Raw genomic sequence first — 18523 nt, forward strand, 5'->3', positions numbered from 1 at the left:
TCGTATCCTAGAGTATATTCCACTTAATATTTGTATGCCATTCTATGTTCTGCTGTTGTACTTTCTGTCTGATGAGAGAGATTTTTGCCTGATGAGGAGCCGTAAACTGAATCCAAGCTTTTCTTCAACCTGCCTTTGGTTAACGGCATACGTAAGAAGGAGCATTTAATGTGAAGAATCCCCAAACTGTTGACTTTTTTTTTTTTTTTCTTGTCTTGAAAGTAATGTAGCACTGTGAGGATAGCAATAAAACAAAGACCAGCTGCATCTTAGGAGCTGCTGTAATGTTACTTGCTCAGCTTATTCCTGCTTTTTCTGAATATTACTGATGTAAAAGCAGAACCGATGGTTATTCAGACTTGGGGTGGGTTGTTGGGGGGGTAGCACTGTTCTGTTAGGTTCACGTTTACAGCAATCTTGGAAGCCTCAAAAGGAAAAAAAATCGCAGGAGTTCCGTAGGCTTGGTGTTACAATGGTTGTTTTTCTCATGCTCGTCAATGCCAGCACATCCTCTTCCACATGTCCTATTGGCTCTTCAGACTTTTCAGTGCTTTCCTGTCTTTTCCAGCAGTCATGCCTGGAACTTAAAGCTCAAGTCAGGTGTTGAATTCATGGGACTTAAATCAAGGTGACAGGAGCTTGATGTGTTTAAGTGTGACTCACTGAATGAAAGCAAGCAAAAAAATCTAGAAAAATGTGTTGCCAAATGGATTAAAATGCTTCTGAAAAAGCATCTGTTAAAGCAGATTTTTTGCATTAGTTAATGCAAATAATTAAATTAATGCAAAAAAAGTAAATAAATTGAAGTATTAATTGCTGTGGGTCCAACTGTTAATCTGCTTCTGACTGGTTTTCCAGAACACGATCCTCCAAGAAATCCAAGCCTATGAATCAGAGTCAAAAACTGGAAACAAAAGCAAGCTGGAAGTCAAGCTTCTGTGGAGAATGTTTTTTTTGTCTCTGCCCACAGACTCAAGGGTGCAATCTGTGCTGCAGAAGTTATAAAACTGGCAAGTTTGTTTCCAAGAAAATGATGTACTTTTGTGTTTTGCTCCCACCTACTACTTGCAAGTAAAGGCTGTGAAGTCGTTTTGCTTTTCCTCTGTTTAGAGCAGTGTGTGAAAGGTTAGTTATCACCTTATGCCAATAGAAAGGAGGGTGGGTGAGTAGGTGTTTTGTGTGTTTGTGGGGCTGGTGGGTGGGTTTGGGGGTTTTCTGGGGTTTGTTACATCACTGGTCTGAGCTGCATGGCTGTTTGCCTTGTGTTTTCCCTTCTGGAGCTTCAGGGAATTTTTCATCAGTTACTTGTAAAGAACACTCATAGGCATCACTGTAATTCAAATATTCAGTGTTTGCTGAGGATAAAAACTTTCTCTACAGCCCCTTCCCCATAGACAGTGAGGTTTTTGACACTAATCAGCTGCATGATAGGGGTCTGGCCTCAGGCATGGATTGTATCCAAAGCTGAATCAGCAGAGAAATGAGTATATGAAAAACCCCACCACTGCAATTTATAGATAATTTTAAGCACAAATGGTAAAGAATTTTAGACTTGGGAGAAGCGAAGCATTTTAGTTATCTGTTAGCATGGACGGAGCCAACTTTTCTGATGTACCAGGTCCCCAGGCACTGGAAAATGCATTGTGGTTCATTATGACCTGAGCAAAATGAACAGTGAGGTGTGACTCCCACAGAAAGAATACAGTATCAGAAGTCCAGGCAATGTAAGGTTAAAAGTTTTTAGATGACCAGACTGGTAAATCAACTGCTTTGTTCTAGGAATGACTTGAGGAAAATTCCTTGAAAGTTCTTTAACTCCTTTGCTTTATTGAACCTGCTCTGACCTTATAAAGTTGATAGAAAAGAGCTGTATCCCCATCCTTTGCATCTCCAAAACAACACAGAGCAAAGCGATGTTATTGCTGGGTGGCATTAATGCTGCTGGTTGGAATACCAGCTTCCAGCCAGCAGTGTCTGTGTTAGATGTTAGCATCAGAGAGAACCTGAAGGGCAATTTGTACGTCTTTTGCTGACAGCTTTAGATGACGCCTTGTGTGAGATCTGTTGCTGTTAGTTGTTGCTGGCAGGTGGTAGGTTCAGTTCAGACAAAACGATAAAGCAACAGGGCAGAGCTTCCCTGCGTCTTTGGGGGGATTTAAGGTGGCTTGTGCTGAGGAAGCCTGTAGATGGTGCTGGCTGCATCTCTTTCAGGGGAAAACCAAGGTCGGCGTGGAACATCTGGTACAGAACGTCTTCAGTTAGTTGTTTAATACCAAATAATGTCTAAACCATATTGTAACCAGGATACCTATACTTGTAACTTAATCTTTTGGTCTGTGCAGAGTTTGCTTTAAGGCTTCTTGAAATTGTTTTCTAGGGAAGAGGTTATCAAAGATTAGGCAGTTCTTTGTTGCTTAACAGTTAATGTCCTAGGTCTGAATATGCACGACTTTACCCCAGTTGTTTCATGGAGGAAAGGAGGGCAAGATAATTTTTTTTCTTTTATGGAGGAAATATTCAGCATGCTATTTTTGGCATGGTGGAGAAGCTTTAAAGGGAATTGGTGTTCCCCAGGCAGCTGTTAGCCAAAATGTCTCTTTGGAAACTTTGCTTTCACCTAGCTCTGTAGGGATTTAACTTGGTAGGTAATGAAAATCTGATTATTTTTGCAGAACAGACAAAACAAAAATGGGGCATTCACTGATGAGGCGTAGAATAGCATGTGAGGTTTCACTCTGGAACATGGACATGGTGATTCAATGCCCAGTACCACTGCTGAGGTCAAGTACAGCCACCCTAGCAATTGGAAAGTTATAGTAGCAAAATAAAACATTTGTCCTCCTCTTGGACAAGAGGGAAGGTAGCAGAGGTATTCATAGACCCAGCATCCACTATGGCTCAGTTTAAGATCACTGGAGCCAAATTACTGGTAGAACTGCAAAACGTTTGGGCACCAGAAGGGCTCTGGTGTTAGATAGGGGTGATTTAATCTTGGATTTCAAATAAACGTTAGAGGGAGTGATATTTCTTAGGATGCTGATGGCTCATAGTTAGATGCATCTGTTTCATGATCTGAAACCTTGCTACTCCCCCTGCTTCCTAGGAAACCTCTTAATTCCTGTTCTATGCTGAATAAATTACAAATAAACAAAAAGTATAAGTGACTAATCACAGGAGTACTTGAGTCTCTTTAAAAAGTTGATTGCAAAATCCCTGAATAATTTGAAGGTTGAGACTAGACAAGAATCTCCTTTTGTTTATCCTAACCGCTGACGGCCTCATAGCTTCTGGGAAGCAATATTTTCCCTTTCTTAAAAGCAGGAGGAGGGATAGGTCACCAGATTTATCTGCGGGTTGGAAACTAAGTGACCTTAATGGAAGATGCTTTGCCATTAGCTGCAAACCTGATGATGTTTAGGAGCCAGGTCTCCCACTTCAGCCTGCTTCTCAAGGTTGGTGGTCCAAAGGCTAAGGCTGAGGGAGGAGCTGAGTCGAAGCCTTCCTGCATTCCTCCAGCTGATGCTCTCCTTTAATATGTGGGAGTGTGGGTTAGGTTTCAGGTTGCAGAAAGGACATTGCCATACACTGACCATAGATGCAAGCTGGAGAAGTCAGAACTGACATTGAACTATAACAGAACACTTTGAGTGGTGGATGCCAGGGCCTGCTGTAGCTTTTCTCCTCTTTAAACTTTCTTAATGTATTTGGCATGGTGGCTCATCAGTAATGAGGAAGTGTTAGCAGTGAGAAGAAGTGAGTGGTGGTTGTTGGGCCAAGGTTGTTTTCTGTTGATAGTGATTAAGCACCCATGATTGAAACCTCTCTGTCTTGCTCTGTATCCAATGTAGTCTGCCAGCAGCCTCCTCTGAGAGCTCAGGGACTCGGTGCGTGCAGAGATTAGTTTGTTCCTCCAAGTCGGAGTTAAGCTGCAGTGGGGGACAGTTTGGGGAAACTTGGAGAGCATCTTGCTGTTTCAGGCTGTAGGGCTGCACCCATTTCATTGCTGTTAAACAGACATTTCTCGCCAAAGCAGAGCATAGTGCTCTTCCTTGTGTTTGGCGAGTCCACATGCAGCACAGGGATCAGATCCTGAGCTTGCTTTCATCCACGTATCTCCTGGGTTGGTCTGTAGAAGTCATTTGTGTTACTTCACCCTCAAAGTGATAAAACTAAGTTCAGGATTTGGCTCTCTGTCTGCAGAGGGGGAGGGGAGCAGAGGGAAGAGACATTTCTCTGCGAGTCTGCAGCACAAGCCAAGAGCTCTGTGGGAAGGTCCAAGCTAATGCTCCCCACTGGCTGCCTTGGCCCCAGCTCGCGCCAAGCCCTTGCAGCAGACTAAACACAAAAGAAAACACAGAGTCTAAATTCATTGGTATGAAGAGGATGTGCCAGGGTATTCCACAGCTCTTCCTTTTCTGCTTCTCTTTGATAACTGTCATTTTGCATAAAAACATGGATTATTAAGGTGGGGTTTTTCTCTTTTTTTTTTTTTTTTAAGCATAGTTCAGGCTGCGTAGGCACTCAGTCCTGCACAGCTCTGCATTTAACACCTGGGATGCTCTGTGTCAGACCTGAGAAACCTGTTCTGAAGCTTGTGAAATGCTGTTGAAAGATTCCCCCTGCCCTTGATGGGCTGTAGGTAAGACAGCATAGAGCTAGAATTGGCTTCATACCCATCGGAGTGGATTGGATAGGAGAGGGAAATCCATGCTTGAGCACGTGTTTCAATTCCAGTTTTCATCAAGTAGCACTGCCCAACTTTTTGTGATCTCTTTTGATGGAAATTTCAGTGTTGGAGGCTTACTGACTTGCCTGCACCCTGAAAATTTATTGCCAGTGTTTCAGTGTAAACACAGGATGTCTTCTGTGCTGGTGAGGCCCTTGATTCCACTGTAGAAGTAGTGGGGGTTTGATAGGGCAACTTAGTATTTCGCTTGGAGATGGATCACTGTCTGTTTGACCCCTTTGGTGGCCGTATGTACCTTCAGCTAAGAGCACCTGCTTGCCCAGTAGTGTCCTGCTCGTTGTTGCTGAATGTGATGGGAAACCTATCTTCTCCCTGTCTGCAGGGCTCTGCGTTGCCTGGTTTCCTATCATTCTTAAAGCACATGTTCCCAGCCCTTTTTTCCTGCCCATCTTCTTCCACTCTGGGAGCCCTGCTGCTGCCTCCTTAGTTCATTCCTTGCCCAGACCTGCTGCTCTGCTTCTCCCAGCACTGTTGCTGACTCTCCACATCTCAAGGTGGGGACAGATTCCCTGACTGCAGCATACCATGGCCAAGCCCTGGGCCTGGGGAAGCACCAGCTACCTGCCAAACCCCTCACCCATACCCAAGATTGATAAAGCTGTGACCTGTTTATGAACAGAAAGGTGGAATTTTGCAGATTGTTCTTTGGCCAGCTCTACATGTGGTTTATTTACTTGGGCATTTCAAACAAAAAAGCAATGCAGCATTGTCAAAGTTACAAAATTACTTTTTAAATTGACCTACCCTATCATAGAGCATGGATTTTCTTGTCAAATAATGGAAGAAGCAAGAGAAGACTGTAGTTTTATCCACGTGAAGCCTACAAATCCACATGGCTTCTCTGTCCTATTGAGCGTGTGAGTTCTTAGAAATGCAGCTGCCGGTAGTTTAGCTTGAATACAGTCATTCTAAACCAAGCTAGAAATAAATAAAATACTTACATTTCAAGTACAAAACCTTGCAGTTGAATTCCATATGAAGAAATAGGTTTATTTCTTTTCATGTTACTACTGTACAGGTACTTGGGCTGGCAAAGTCTGCAGATGCAGAACAGAAGAATGGTTTATGTACATGACTTAATTGAATCATGTGTTTAGTCTTCCCTTTAGGCTATCATGTGAAGCTGTTTAATGTCAGGCAGAAAGAAGATTTTTTTTTATGGATGCATTTAATAAGACATGAACTCCCTACTGCTACTGGCCCCCAATTTTTGCATTATGTCTTTCCTTTCTGCTGGGGGGAGAAAAAAAAAAAAGGCACCTTAATTATGTCTCAAAAATAATGACACCTACTGGCTTTGAGTTAGGTTATTGGCTGGTAGGTGTTACTTTCAAATTACATTTAATCGAGTGTGATTGACTTTACTGAGACTTCTATACAGCTCTAGTATGTGGGAGAACGTTGACCTCTTGTTGGGATCCTGCCTTGGGTGGTTCGGCGGCTTGCCGGCTGCCTTCGGTACGCAGGGCTCTCCCCTGGCAGAACCAGTATGGACTGTTGGCCTGAGTTCCTCTGAGACTGGAAGATGCTTTGCTCTGCTGCACTCCTCTCTGAACAGGTGAAAGTCAATCCAACGCCGATGTTGCTTTTCATGGTTCTGGAGGTGCCATCAGATGTGCCGTCAAAACACCTGCCCAGGGCAATTTCCTTGGCAATCCTTGGGTCTTGGTCGGTGACAGTGTAGATGCCGTAGTTGTGTCCCAGTGGGTCGAGAGGAGCCAGCATTGTGTACTCGCTGGAGTCGTTGTTCGTAGCCATGGGGAGGTGGTTCACCAGGTACTCGTGAAGCATGCTGTTGACGCTGTCTCGGCGGCAGCTGCCTTGTGGGACCACTTTCACAAGTGTGCGATCCACACGGTCTTGGTCAAAGAGCATGCCGCTGCACTTGAACTCCAGACAGGCTGCTGACACATCTGGCTGCTCAGGGTCACGAATGCTGCGGACGTCCCTGATGCCGTAGAGCTTGCCAATGGTACGCGGGTGTGTCCCACCCATGTTACGAGATCTTATATTCACCTCTTGGGGTCCGTTTATTTTTACTTTAATGTAGCAGGCCCTAAATTCCATGGGCTTGGGCCACCATGCCAGGTAGTCATCAGTCCAGCTCATGAGGTCATCTTCACTGAAGGGAACAGTATTATAGTCATACCGGTCTCCCTCTATCCTGTAAAACCTGAAGTGAGCAGCGCTGTGTGGGGCTTCCTCGCATTCTCTAAGGTTTTCATAGGCATAAATAGGGCCATTGTTTTCTTCTGGGGAGTTAGGGCTTGGCTTGGCCATGTTAATGCTGAATGCAGTTTTCTTAGTTTTGGGGTCCTCGTGGTCTGTTCTCCTGTAGTTGAGCTTGTTGAGATATGGCTGTGGGACCCCAACAGCGTTAGGGTTGAGTTTGGGAGCAGAGGACACAGCTTCGAGCTCTTCACCCCCCAGGCTTGCCAAGATATAAGCTGCGTAGGCCCTGGGGTTTTGCTCATCGCAGAAGGCAGGCACGCAGGCGCCGTTTGGACCAGTGACCACACTGTCGAAACGGCCCCATGCTCTGGGGTTGGAGGAGAACCCTGGTTCTGGCTCTGTGTTTATAATGGAAATCACAACCCCTTGGATCTGCTCGCTTTGCAGAAATCTCTCGCTTCTGTAGGCTCGAACTTTGACGTAGCACCGTCTGCTCTCTGGGACGTCCAGGTTAAAAAGCCGCCTTTCTTTGATCTCCATATTCCCAACCAAAAAAGTTCTCTCTTCCCTTTTGCGCCGTCTGCTTTTTTCAAGGTTGAAGTCCCCTTCTTCCTCCCATAATCCTGTCTCTGGGTTCAGGGACCAAAGTTTCATCTCTTGCAGGTGCTCTGGCATCTTGACCTGAGCAGCATCCAAATGAACCTTCACCTGTTCAGCATTAAGAGACTCTGTGCCCTGTTCATCAGTGAAGTCCACGGAAAACATGCCGTATGTGCGGAGTGGAAATATGTCCCCTTCCTCATCTACAAAGTTCAGGTCACTTTGTGTCACAGCAGCCATTGAGACTTTTCTTGGGTCCAGAAATGTCACACTGGCTTTCACTTTGCCTCTGTAGGCTTCTCCATTTTTCCTATAAAATGCATTGGAAGGAATTTCTAATTCAGCAATTGGATCCTCTTCTTCCATTTCTCCCAAAGAAATCACGTTGGTTTCAGTGGATTCCAGCGTAACAGGGGCTTGCTTTCTTAGTAGCTTGATCTCATGAAACACAGCGCCTCCGTTTTCCTTGAAAGGCAGAACTTTTGTTGTGTTCACAAACTTCTGCAGCCGATCGACAAAAGTTAAAACTAGTCTTTCTGTGTCTGCTGGGACATGGATAGAGAAGGTTCCCTTGTATCCAGTCATACTCACTCTCTTGTTCCCCAAGTAGATGTGGCCAAACCTCAGGGGCTCACCATTATCTGCTGCTGTGGCTCTGCCTCGAACCATTATTTTGGTCTCAGTGCATTTCTTGCAGCCACATTCTACGACGACTTTAGTGGGGAGCGTGTACCCGTTGCAGGAGATGTCTCTGGTTTCCATCTTGGACACCCCACAGCAGTAGGCAACATTGTCCTTACATCGAAGTCCTTTATCCAGCTTCCCAGCGCAGGTCTTTGCTGGGCACTTGCCCACGTCGTAGTAGAAAGAGTTTGTTGCTTTTTGGAAGCAGTCGTGAGGAAGTCGGATGGGGTGGCTTTGGGGTTGGGAGTTGCAGGCTGCCTCTTGTCTTCCTGTTGAGTAGGATTTCTTAATGAGCAGCATGAAATAATTGTACAGTCATCGCTATGTGGTCTGAAACCCTGAGAGCTAAACATTGCTTCCAATAACAGTGAGGGTTTTGTAGCCATAAACCAGATGTTTTGCAGGATTTGGGTTGGCTGAATTAATCCAGCCTCCATTTCGGTGAGGCAGGTGCTCAGGTTGAACTTGAGGTACCTGATGAAGAGCAGTGCTGTTTGCAGGAGCATCCCAGCTCCTGCTTACCCACCACTGCCATCCAACCCACCCTCAGCTAGATGTTCTGCAGCTGCCTGGCTTTTTGGCTATGGATAGACTAAAATTTGTCCCAAGGTTTAAAAAAACCCCAGCTATACAAACAGAAATATTCACGTCAGGCAGCAAGTACAGGGAGAAATCTGCTGAAACCAGCAGATTGAGCTTGGCAAGTCACCTGCAGTCCAGAGCTTGTAGAGAGCATCTGGTTCAAAAGCAGCTCTGCTAACTCATAGATGCTAACGGATGCATGAAATCAACCCCAAATACTTTTTCCTGTGACTTCCCACATGTATCACAATTTCTGTTTTCTGCACACTGCCACCTCCCCAGCCACTCGGAGAGCATCGTGCACGTTTTCTTACCTATAACAGCAAGCTTGGCGGGTTGGGACTTCGCTGACCCCCCGGCGCTGCTGGCCTTGCAGAAATACTCTCCTGACTGGTCTCTGTTCAGGTTCTTCAGAATCAGGTTGTTTTTGTATTTGTATAAAGAAGGATCCAACAGTGAGCCGTTGTGGTACCTGCCAGGAACAGGCAGGCAGTTAAGCGGACAGAGCTGACCGCCTGGCTGGAGCAGAGCAATGGTCTGATCCTGCACCCGGCTCTGTGGATTGTGCCAGACCTCTTGCCTCAGTTTCCCCATTTGTAGTCTGCCTGTGTAGCGTCACCTACAAATTATTCCTCTTCCCCTGGAAGTACTGAGATGTGGCTGCTGGGCAGCTGGCAGGCAGGCAGAGCTGCTAGTTGTGACTGCTGAGGTTTGTCACGCTCTTATTTGTATGTTTTTCCAGTAAATTCCTTGGCAGGTGATGTTACCGCACCTGTGAGAAATGCCAGCTCGGCACATCTCGAGGAAACCATAATTTGCAGCAATCTGTTCTCGGCATATTTAGCTGTTTTATAGCTAAAAATCTCCCACCTTTATGGAGATGGTAAGGAGATAAAAATTGAATCTGTGGGACAGCTGATGCTTCTGCCTGATCAGACTTGAGTTCCTTACCAGAGGTAGCGGTCAGGGACCGGGGTCCCGGAGGCATCACAGCAGAGTGACACACTCTGTCCCACTCTTCTGGCTTTGTCCTCGGGGCTCCTGAAAATGTAGGGTTTGCCTGTGGGAGAAGGAAAAGGCCTTGTTACTCTTACTCTCCTAAAATCATGGTTTATTTCTGGTTACTTTGTAAAGCCTTTACATTCCTCCCCTTTTTGGGGCTACCTGATCGTTGCAGCTGCACTTGGATCGCCAGGTTTCTTCTGTTGCTCTCAGGCACAGTGACAGTTGCTGTTGCATATTTGGCTTTCTTTATTTTCAGGGTGGTTTTGCCATCGGGACAAACCCCTGGGATCCTAAACATGCCCCTGTTATCAGCCATTGTCAACAGCTTGAGTTTCTTGGCTTGCAGGTAGACTCGGGCATCTGCAGCAGGTGACCCATCCTCAAGAGAGACCTTCCCATGCAGGGTTGCATCCTCACACATGCAGGCATCACAGTCGGCATTGACACGGCCCATGAGGCAGGTGATGTTGCACGCTGGAGGAGAGGCAGGCATGTCAGAAAGCAGCCCCAAGTCCCTTAACACTCATGGCACAGTCTCATGTCTGCTTTTAATTTAGATGCAATAAGGCAGATACTGCATAAGGAATAAATTGTATCCAAAACATATTTTTACTGATTATCAACAGCTGTGCATTAGAAACACAGAGACGATGTAATTTTGAACCTGACAATTAGTAGAAAGCAGCCACGTGGATATAATTACAGCTAGGAACTGTTATTTACCTTCCCCAAAGGGCTGAATTTTGGGGAAATTTGAATCCAGATCAGCATGTAAGCTCTTAGCTCAACCCTGGCAAAATCACAAATCCAAATGCCTTAAACTTTGTAGGTTTCTATTACCAACTCACGCCCCAAAGTCATGACTTTGGCATATCTTAAAAACTGTCTCCCTTATTCAATGGTATCCTGGCTTGGGCAGGACACAGGCTAACTGCAAAATGAGCACTACTCGATGGGTTTAACAAATGGTCTCCCAAACAGTGACTCTGAAACATGTTCATTACCTATAGCAATTAATCCTAAATAACAGGATTAATCAGGTCATTCCTTTTACAATCACAGAGTATCCCTGTACAGCAGCTCTCTGATAATTTCTTTAAAGCTGGAAATAACTGGAAGAAATCAGGGAAAACCTGAAACAGCATTCCTGGGGAAAACATCAACTATTTTCAGAATTATTTGTTTAAAAGGGGATTATAAGAATAATACAATTAGTAACAAGCCCCTTCATCAGGGGCAGTGGCAATTCAATATTCCCAACTCTTCTCCTTCCAGCAGATTGCATGGAGACAGCTGCCTGCACTTGCTGCTTCCACTTTGAGAGCTGCTGTGATAACAAGACTAATGAGATTTTTCTTGTATCACCAGGATCTTTATGGGTCCCTGATGATCCCCCATATCTGGACACCCCTCTTATCTTGCTGTTTGGCTATAAACTCCCCACGCTCTGCTCCCTCAGTACTTCACAGCCCTGCTGGGAAAGGCACAGGCATCACAAAATTCTGGCAAGGGAGAGAAAGATGGTAAAATGATCACGAAGGGGGTATAACACCTATGCAGTGGTGAGGTAGGACATCATTCCCCGCCCATAAGTGAAGTTATAGGAGCACCTGAGCAAACATGTCCAATGCAGAGCCGTCCCTCCTCAGTTGCTTCATTACAGTGCACACCCCAGACGCGCTCAGCTAGGCAGGATCTGGTACGCTTCTGCACACCGGTTTGGCCACACTTTGCTGAACACTCGCTCCATTTCGACCATGGAGACAAAAACCTTTTTGAATCTTGCACCGGTGGACCTTGAATAACATCAGTGGTGTGTTAATGAGACGCACATTACACATACAGCTGCCTGAAAACAGGCAGTTGTTTTCTTAGCAACTTCTGTATAGCTCAGACTACGCGTTTGGGTGTTACGCACCCCATGGATTAAGCAAACTCAGTGCTTAGGGAGCTGGAAAATAAAGCACAAGAAGGTATGTGAAGGCTTCTGACTTCATTCTCCGCAGGCTACCAAATTCAGGATGATTAAGATAAACCTGAGAGGAGCAAAGTGCATGCAGCTCTTGCTTAGTGTTGAATAACAGTGGCTTAAGGGAAATCAAACACACATTGTCATTTAAATGCTGTCTGAGGGGCAATGCTTGCCTGTGTTTCAAATGTTGTTAAACTGAAAAAAAAAACCAACACCAAAAGAAAAGGGTAAAGTTGTTGGCATGATTGTGTTGACTGTCTTTAACCATACTTCAACATATGTTCTTTATAGGGGGAGCATGTGTCCTATCATGAGCACCAGTTTTACTGTGTGTAAAACAGAAGCCTAAGACGCTACCAAGCAGGCTGAGCATGTTAGGGGCCTGCTGATTTGTAAAACACACGAGAGTTTAATATTGGATTAGATTTTTAAAGGAATTTCTTTAACTGGGCTACTAGATACTATTGTTTTAAGCTGCTTTGGATGGATGACAGCCACTCCAAGCCTGTGGTTTGGGTTTGTTGTTAAATGACAACATTCTAATAATGTTTATGAGGATGCACTTGTGACTAAAATTGCCAAAAATGAGGTTTCTTGGAGACGTGTGCTGTGTCATCTCCCACACGTACTCTTCCACCCAATTTGTAATAAACCAGGTTGTGTTTTTTCCTAGAAAGGCAGACAGGCACGCAGCTGGACTGATCCAATAGTGATGGGCGAAAACCAACCCCTGGCTTACAAAAGCAGGTGGCTGGAAAACACCATTTAAATGAGACCAGCCACGGGCGCGTCATGTCTGGTTTGGAGTGAGCTCTTGGCTTAATGGGTGAGTTTTTAATCTGTTTTAATCTGCATCCCAAGTGGCACATCCATAGACCTGATTTAGCAATTTGGGGGATGCAGGAGGAGGTGAGCTTGGGGATGTGGTCCCCTCCCAGGTGGTGCATGGATAAATACCTGTCTGTACTTGCCCCAAGCAAAAATTTAACATGCAGCAGATTAAAGTGGGGTCTCGGTAAGATCGTAACCTTGTTTGGGATCGGCTGCTTTAATCTGCAGTGATGATTAGAAAGGAGAAGGAGAGTCCTGTGGAGGAAAATAGCATTATATGGCTCTGGGTAGCACCTTGACAGCAGAAAAATCAGAAAGCAGAGGATGAGGGATAAGCTGAGGGGTTGAGTGCTGGCAGGAATGTGGGGAGGGACAGGGCTACCCCGCAGCACCAGCGGCAGGAACGTACTGCGTCTGGCGTAGGTGAAGATCGGGTCTCGCCGGCGAGAGCTGCTCCTCGTACCTGCGGGCAGAGAACGCGCGGGATGGTTTGGGCAGGGTTTGCCTTCTCCCTGGCTGAGCACCATCCCCTCCCGGTGGCCTGGCTGCAGCAAGCCCAGCTGTTCAACCCCACCAGGTCTGGCACACCCTCTCCTACAGGCAAAAACAGTTTTATAGCTCACTGCTGTGAAGGGCAGATGCTTTATTTTCCAGTTGCACTGGTCAAAACCTCGAGATTTTGCTTTCTAGAGTAGTAGGAGTCAGCCCTGTTCTACGAGCCCCAGCCTCAGTATCACTGCCTTGTACCATCACTTTGAGGGGAAAACAATTTTCCTGGTAGTTTTCCTAAAAATACCTGTCAGCAGGTGGAGGGGACTTCTCTCTGAGTGTGTTTTCGGTGCTTTGATCCTCCACAGCGGCTAAGAGAGCTGCTGGGAGCAGGATGGAAGGCTGGGAAAATCCCCTAATCCCTTGGTTATGGCATCGGCACCTCCATCCCTTTCAGTGCCTACTGGAATTTAAATCCTGAGCCCTGGGCAGTAAAGCTTGAGGGGCCGACGTTTCTCCCGGCGGTTAACGAGCAGAGTGAGTTCTACAGGTAATGAACACCCCGTGAGCTTTAATTTTAAAGCAATGGTGTTGCAAACTGTCCCGGGTGTGAGGGCAGGCTGGGCAGGTGAAAGGCAGGTCGGAGCATGTGCTTGCCCATCCCTGGGCTCTCCTCACCCTCCCAGCCCGTGCGTGCCTCTGGTGGGAGTTGGGGCTGTGGTCACACACTTGACCTTCACTTTTCCAGGAGAGGAGCCAACAGCATGTGTCAGCAATAGCCAAAACCCTACAGGAGGTTGTGAATGATTAACATTTATTCCATTGCCTGAATGTCCTCATCTACTCAAATAATATTGTTTGGTTGTCAATTAAGACTGAAAAAAATAATACACATGCAAACACCCCTTGTCCCAGCAAGGGAAAGCCACTCGAGCTGGGAAATAACTTACTCTCCAAGCTGAGCATTACCAGTGGGCTGAAGGTTTTCTGTCCTATCTGGATCCTGGCAAGGGCTGGTTTCAGAAGCCTTTGACCTAAGGGTCAATAAATTGGAGATTAAATTAGATTAATTAGATTCAAGGGATTGGGCATCCTTAGGCTCACTTTTTCAGATTTTCCTTTGGGAGAGCTGCCAGTTAGGGCTCCTGTGGGCTGCAGTGCTGGAGATGCCAAACAAAGGGAGTGATGGAGATATCCCACAGTATCACTGTGGCTCAGGTATGATGCAGATTTGCCATTTCCGTTGTCACCCAAGAAAAACTTCTTTGTTCTTTCTGTGTTGGAGCAGCTCAGATCAAATAGTGTTTCTATAGCTGGAGATATAAAATATATCCCATCTCTCCCTGCACAGGGAGAAATTAACCCAAGGTGGGTGAAGTTGGTTGTCACTATGGGACATGGACTGATTTCTGCACTCGCTTGCTGCCTGCGTGCCCAAGGGCAGCTAGTGGTCGTGGCTGATTCCTGGGGTGCTTGCTGGAACCAGTCCCATTTAAACTGGGGAGCTAAGCCTGATGCTGCCCAGCACCAGCTCTCACCTGTGCTGAGCTCCCAGGGGCTCAGCAGGGCTTCTGGGCACCTCCTCAGGGACAAACTGACTCTCCCTGTTCTTATCCCTGGGCGTCTGGCCAGAGCACTTCAGGGCAAAATTCCTCTATAGCCTTGGAAAACAAATCCAGAGAGTCTGTGAACATGTTTTCTCTGCGAGACCTGCCGGAGCAAAGGGGCAGGTTGCTTATCGCTCGGCACTTTGGTGTGCGTGACCCACCAGAGCAGCAGTGGGCAGACCCTGCTGCTCCCAAGCATCTTGTCCTGGAGAAGAGCCATGTTGCTGCTGCTTCCCGAGGGCTCAGCTCAGAGGCTGGGATGGTTTTGCACTTGGGCGATGGATAAGGCACTGGCTAGGGTGGGTGTGCTCGGAGCAGAGGGGAGCTGGGATGGGAGCTGGGGTGCAGGCTGGACGCCAGGGGGTCTCAGGGGTGGCAGGCAGGGATGGTGCCAGCACAGCCGATGGGCAGGGTGGCTCATTCCTTGTCAGCCAGAGCCTGGCTGACTCACAGACAGGCTTTGCCCTTGCTCCGGGGACAGGATGGGTGCCAGCCGGGCAAATGCCACGCTGACCCAGAGCAGTGCCCAGCCATCGATGTCTGCTGGCTCAGCGGCCGCCGACAGACATGCCTTCACACTGGCGGGCTTGCGGGTAGAGGACAGCACCGTGATGGGAATAGAAACATTTAACTTTCACCTAAAACAGATGTTGCCCCCAGGAGGAGGAGGATGATCCATCCTTTTGCAGTGACCATCGTTGTCTCCAGAGGGTGATCAGGGGCTTTCTGGAGTATCCGCAGCTGTCCCACACCTTCTCCAGACCTGCAGAGACCCATGTCGAGGCTTACCCGGGGTCTTGCTGCTTTCAGAAAGCTTCTCCCATGTTGAACCAGTCCAAAACACGCCGTGGGGCTGCTTGTACCCCCTGCCCCCTCACTCCCCGCAGAAAGCCCCCACTTAGCCCCTGACGGGGGGAGCAGCAGGGGCTCCATGTCTGTGCTCCCATCCCCTCTGCTTCTTGTCGTCATATCTGAGACTAAATCTATTCTGCAGAGTGCTGCTTTGTGATCGCATCTCCTGAAAGTGCCTTTTAACAGCTTAAATACTTCTGCAGGGATGCTCTCACAGCCCAGGCGGCTCCATGGGCCCCCCAGCACCCCCCTCTGCCCCCCACATGAGCAGGGACGTCTCCACGCCTCCACCCCCCACCTGCAAACTGGGCTTAGTTCAAGGATGGCATCTTATCCTAGAACATCCCAGGAGCGTGGGGAAGGGGAAGGCTCCTGGGCACCTCCAAAAGCAGAAAACCCCATCCACAAGCCAAGCCTTTGCTGCAAATGCGAGCAAGAAGCTAAATGTTTTCCTTTTTCTGCACGCAGAGATGAGGGACTGAGGCTTTGTGTTGCTCTTCCTCAGCTCAGCGACTTCAGATTTTGGGTTGAGTCCCTTAGCCCAATGGCATCAAGCATTTGGGTATTTAGTTTCTAAAGGTACCCATGGAGCTGGTGTTATCCTGAGCGACACCAGCTGGAATTCCAGGTGCTTTATTTTATGCACTTAAAATTAATGAACTTGGGGGGGGGGGAAATGTTGGCTCAGCCTTTCAGTGCCTCAGTTTACCCATAAAATGAGGCTGACAAAGAGCAGCCGGCAGTGAGAACACCCTGTTATTTGTAAGCGGTATTAACCATCCAAGGCTGGGGAATGTGGGACTAGGAAATACTTTGATTATGGCTCAGCAAATCCCAGTCAAGCAAAAATAACAAGCAACACATGAGCGGTGGTTTGTGGGCTTACGGCGCGGTCGTGAACTCGCAGCCAGACAATAACCAGGAAAAATTAATCCAGGCTGAAAGCCTGTTTCCCACTGGACAGCTATTTTGGGAACTGGCTGTGACTTGTTCAGTGCTGGGTTTGGGACAGGATACTGTCCCGTCCCCGGGACACACGATGCTAAGAAAGGGGGGGTTCAAGCAGCTGGATCCTGGCAGCAGGGAGCGCTCGCATTGCCTGTGTCCCCTCTCTGGCGTGGGACAGAGCCGCGGGAGATCAAACAGCCCTGCGTGAGCAAGGCACCATCCCCCCCTCGAAGCCCCCGCTCCAGCTGTCCCCATAACCCTGCCCCAAATCCATTAGCTGGGCTGTGGAAGGGAGAAGTAGAACACCAGGAACTGTGTCCCCATTGATGTTTTCCAGCCCACAGCCTCTGTGCCTTCATCTGCTCATCAATTAATTTCCACCTCACCCTCAATCACAGCCACGCTTAATTATGCTGCCTTAATAACATAACAAAATTGCCTAACCGCTAGCTGCGATGAAGGAGAAAAACTTAGCGGGGTTGGGTTTGGTTTTTTTTTTCTCTTACCTACAAAAGCCATAAAACCCCCAATTAAGAGTCTTGCCCTCTTGCCTCAGAGCCCCCAGCTGAGCTGCGGTCTAGGGACAAGGCGAGGGTTTGTCAGCTGTGGGTTAAGGGATTTGCAGCCAGTTGGGAAGAAGAGAGAAAGTTGCAGCTTACCGAAACCTTCCCTGCGCTGCTGCCGAGCTGGGCTGTGTGCGAGCCTCCCCGCAGCCAAGGCAGTGAGGTTGCTTATATAGCCCCGCGTGTAGCTTAGGGGATGGCAGCGAGCCACCGGCTGCCGAGCAAAAACAGATCGGACGAGCAAGGAAACCACAGGCTGAATAATCCCTTAATAAGGTGATGGTAAACACAAACCCTCAGCGAAACAGCAACTGCTGGGGCTGGCGGCGATGCCATGGCATGGCAGGGTGCTGTTGGCACTGGGGCAGAGTACGGTGTGGGCACCACAGCCTGGCACAGCACTGTCGGTGTTAGGGGTTCACCCTGGGTCTGGATCCAAAAGAGATGCCACTGAGCATTGAAGATGGAGATACAGCAGCCAGGTACATGGTGCAATGAGTTTTGGGGATGCTTTTTTGGCTCTTGCCTGGTCTGGGACACACACAGTGCCCAGCCGGTGCTGCCCATGGGCCTCCCATGTCTTGCAGGCATTCCCCACTGCTGCCTGCCCATGCTGCCTGCTCACCTCTGCCCCCACGTTGGCTCTGGCAGGGACCAAATGAGGATGCAAGGATGTGGGACAAAGTCAGATGGATTGGTGGTTTGGACACCCTGGGGTAGCACAGAGCTGCAGAGTCAGGACCATCCTTGCAAATAAATGTGACTGCATCTCACTTGAGCCATGGGGAGACCTAGCAATGACCCCAATGAGAGCTCCCCACTGCCCTGGGCTGGCTTCAGCCCCCTCAGATCCTTCCTTCCTCTGCAATCATGTTTTCCCATCTAACTCATGGCAGCTGGTCCTGGCTCAAGGATCCCGGGCATTGCAAAGAGCGTGTGGCCATGTCCAAGTGAGTATCACCCACGCACGCAGCCCCAGCGCTGTGGGGTCATGCTGCTGGTTTGCTGCAGGGGTCGGGTGCGAAAGCGTGTGCTTTACGTGGTGGGAGCATCCCTGAAGGCTGGGGATGGGTGCTGGAGCAGCCAGTGGTGTGCGGGGTGTGCCAGCGGTGTCCTAGGCTGCCTCTTAGTAATCCTTGCCGGCCCAGCTGCCAGAGGGAGCGGTGCAAGAGGAACATAGATCAAGGTGTCACATAAAAAATAATTGGTAGTGGACTGCACCGGCTCCTGTTTGTGTTTACAAGCAAAAAGGAAAAAACACCTGAAATGTGCCAGAAAGTGGTAGAATGTTTATCCGGTGGGGAAGTAGCGCCTGGTGAGCTGGAGGCCCCAGACCTGCGAGATAAACATGGAGCTCAGCTGCGTTTCCCCGCTGTGATGAGGACAAGATGTGGGAAAGGTGCCGAGACTGAGAACAAGGAATTCATCTTCCCTTGGATGGCACCTATGTCCCGCCACAGCCAGCCCATCC

At 48.0% G+C, this 18523-nt stretch overlaps 1 protein-coding gene and 1 long non-coding RNA gene across 2 annotated transcripts; one reads left to right on the plus strand and one right to left on the minus strand.

The window, feature by feature from the left end:
• Window positions 1-1032: 1032 nt before the first annotated feature.
• Window positions 1033-12988, plus strand: LOC129785240 (uncharacterized). Its single transcript, XR_008749011.1, has 3 exons — window positions 1033-1125; window positions 4499-4639; window positions 12436-12988. It is a non-coding gene; the product is annotated as an uncharacterized LOC129785240 (long non-coding RNA).
• Window positions 5717-18283, minus strand: CILP (cartilage intermediate layer protein). Its single transcript, XM_013303253.3, has 9 exons — window positions 17149-18283; window positions 15328-15452; window positions 14033-14116; window positions 13003-13056; window positions 11401-11586; window positions 9950-10264; window positions 9737-9845; window positions 9100-9257; window positions 5717-8472 (listed from the first exon to the last, which is right to left on the minus strand). The coding sequence occupies exons 2-9, from the start codon at window positions 15383-15385 to the stop codon at window positions 6131-6133; spliced, it is 3306 nt and encodes a 1101-aa protein (XP_013158707.2). The 5' UTR covers window positions 15386-15452; window positions 17149-18283; the 3' UTR covers window positions 5717-6130.
• Between the last annotated feature and the right edge of the window lie 240 nt (window positions 18284-18523).

Source organism: Falco peregrinus, chromosome 1 (assembly GCF_023634155.1).
Source record: "Falco peregrinus isolate bFalPer1 chromosome 1, bFalPer1.pri, whole genome shotgun sequence".
Taxonomy (NCBI): Eukaryota; Metazoa; Chordata; class Aves; order Falconiformes; family Falconidae; genus Falco; species Falco peregrinus.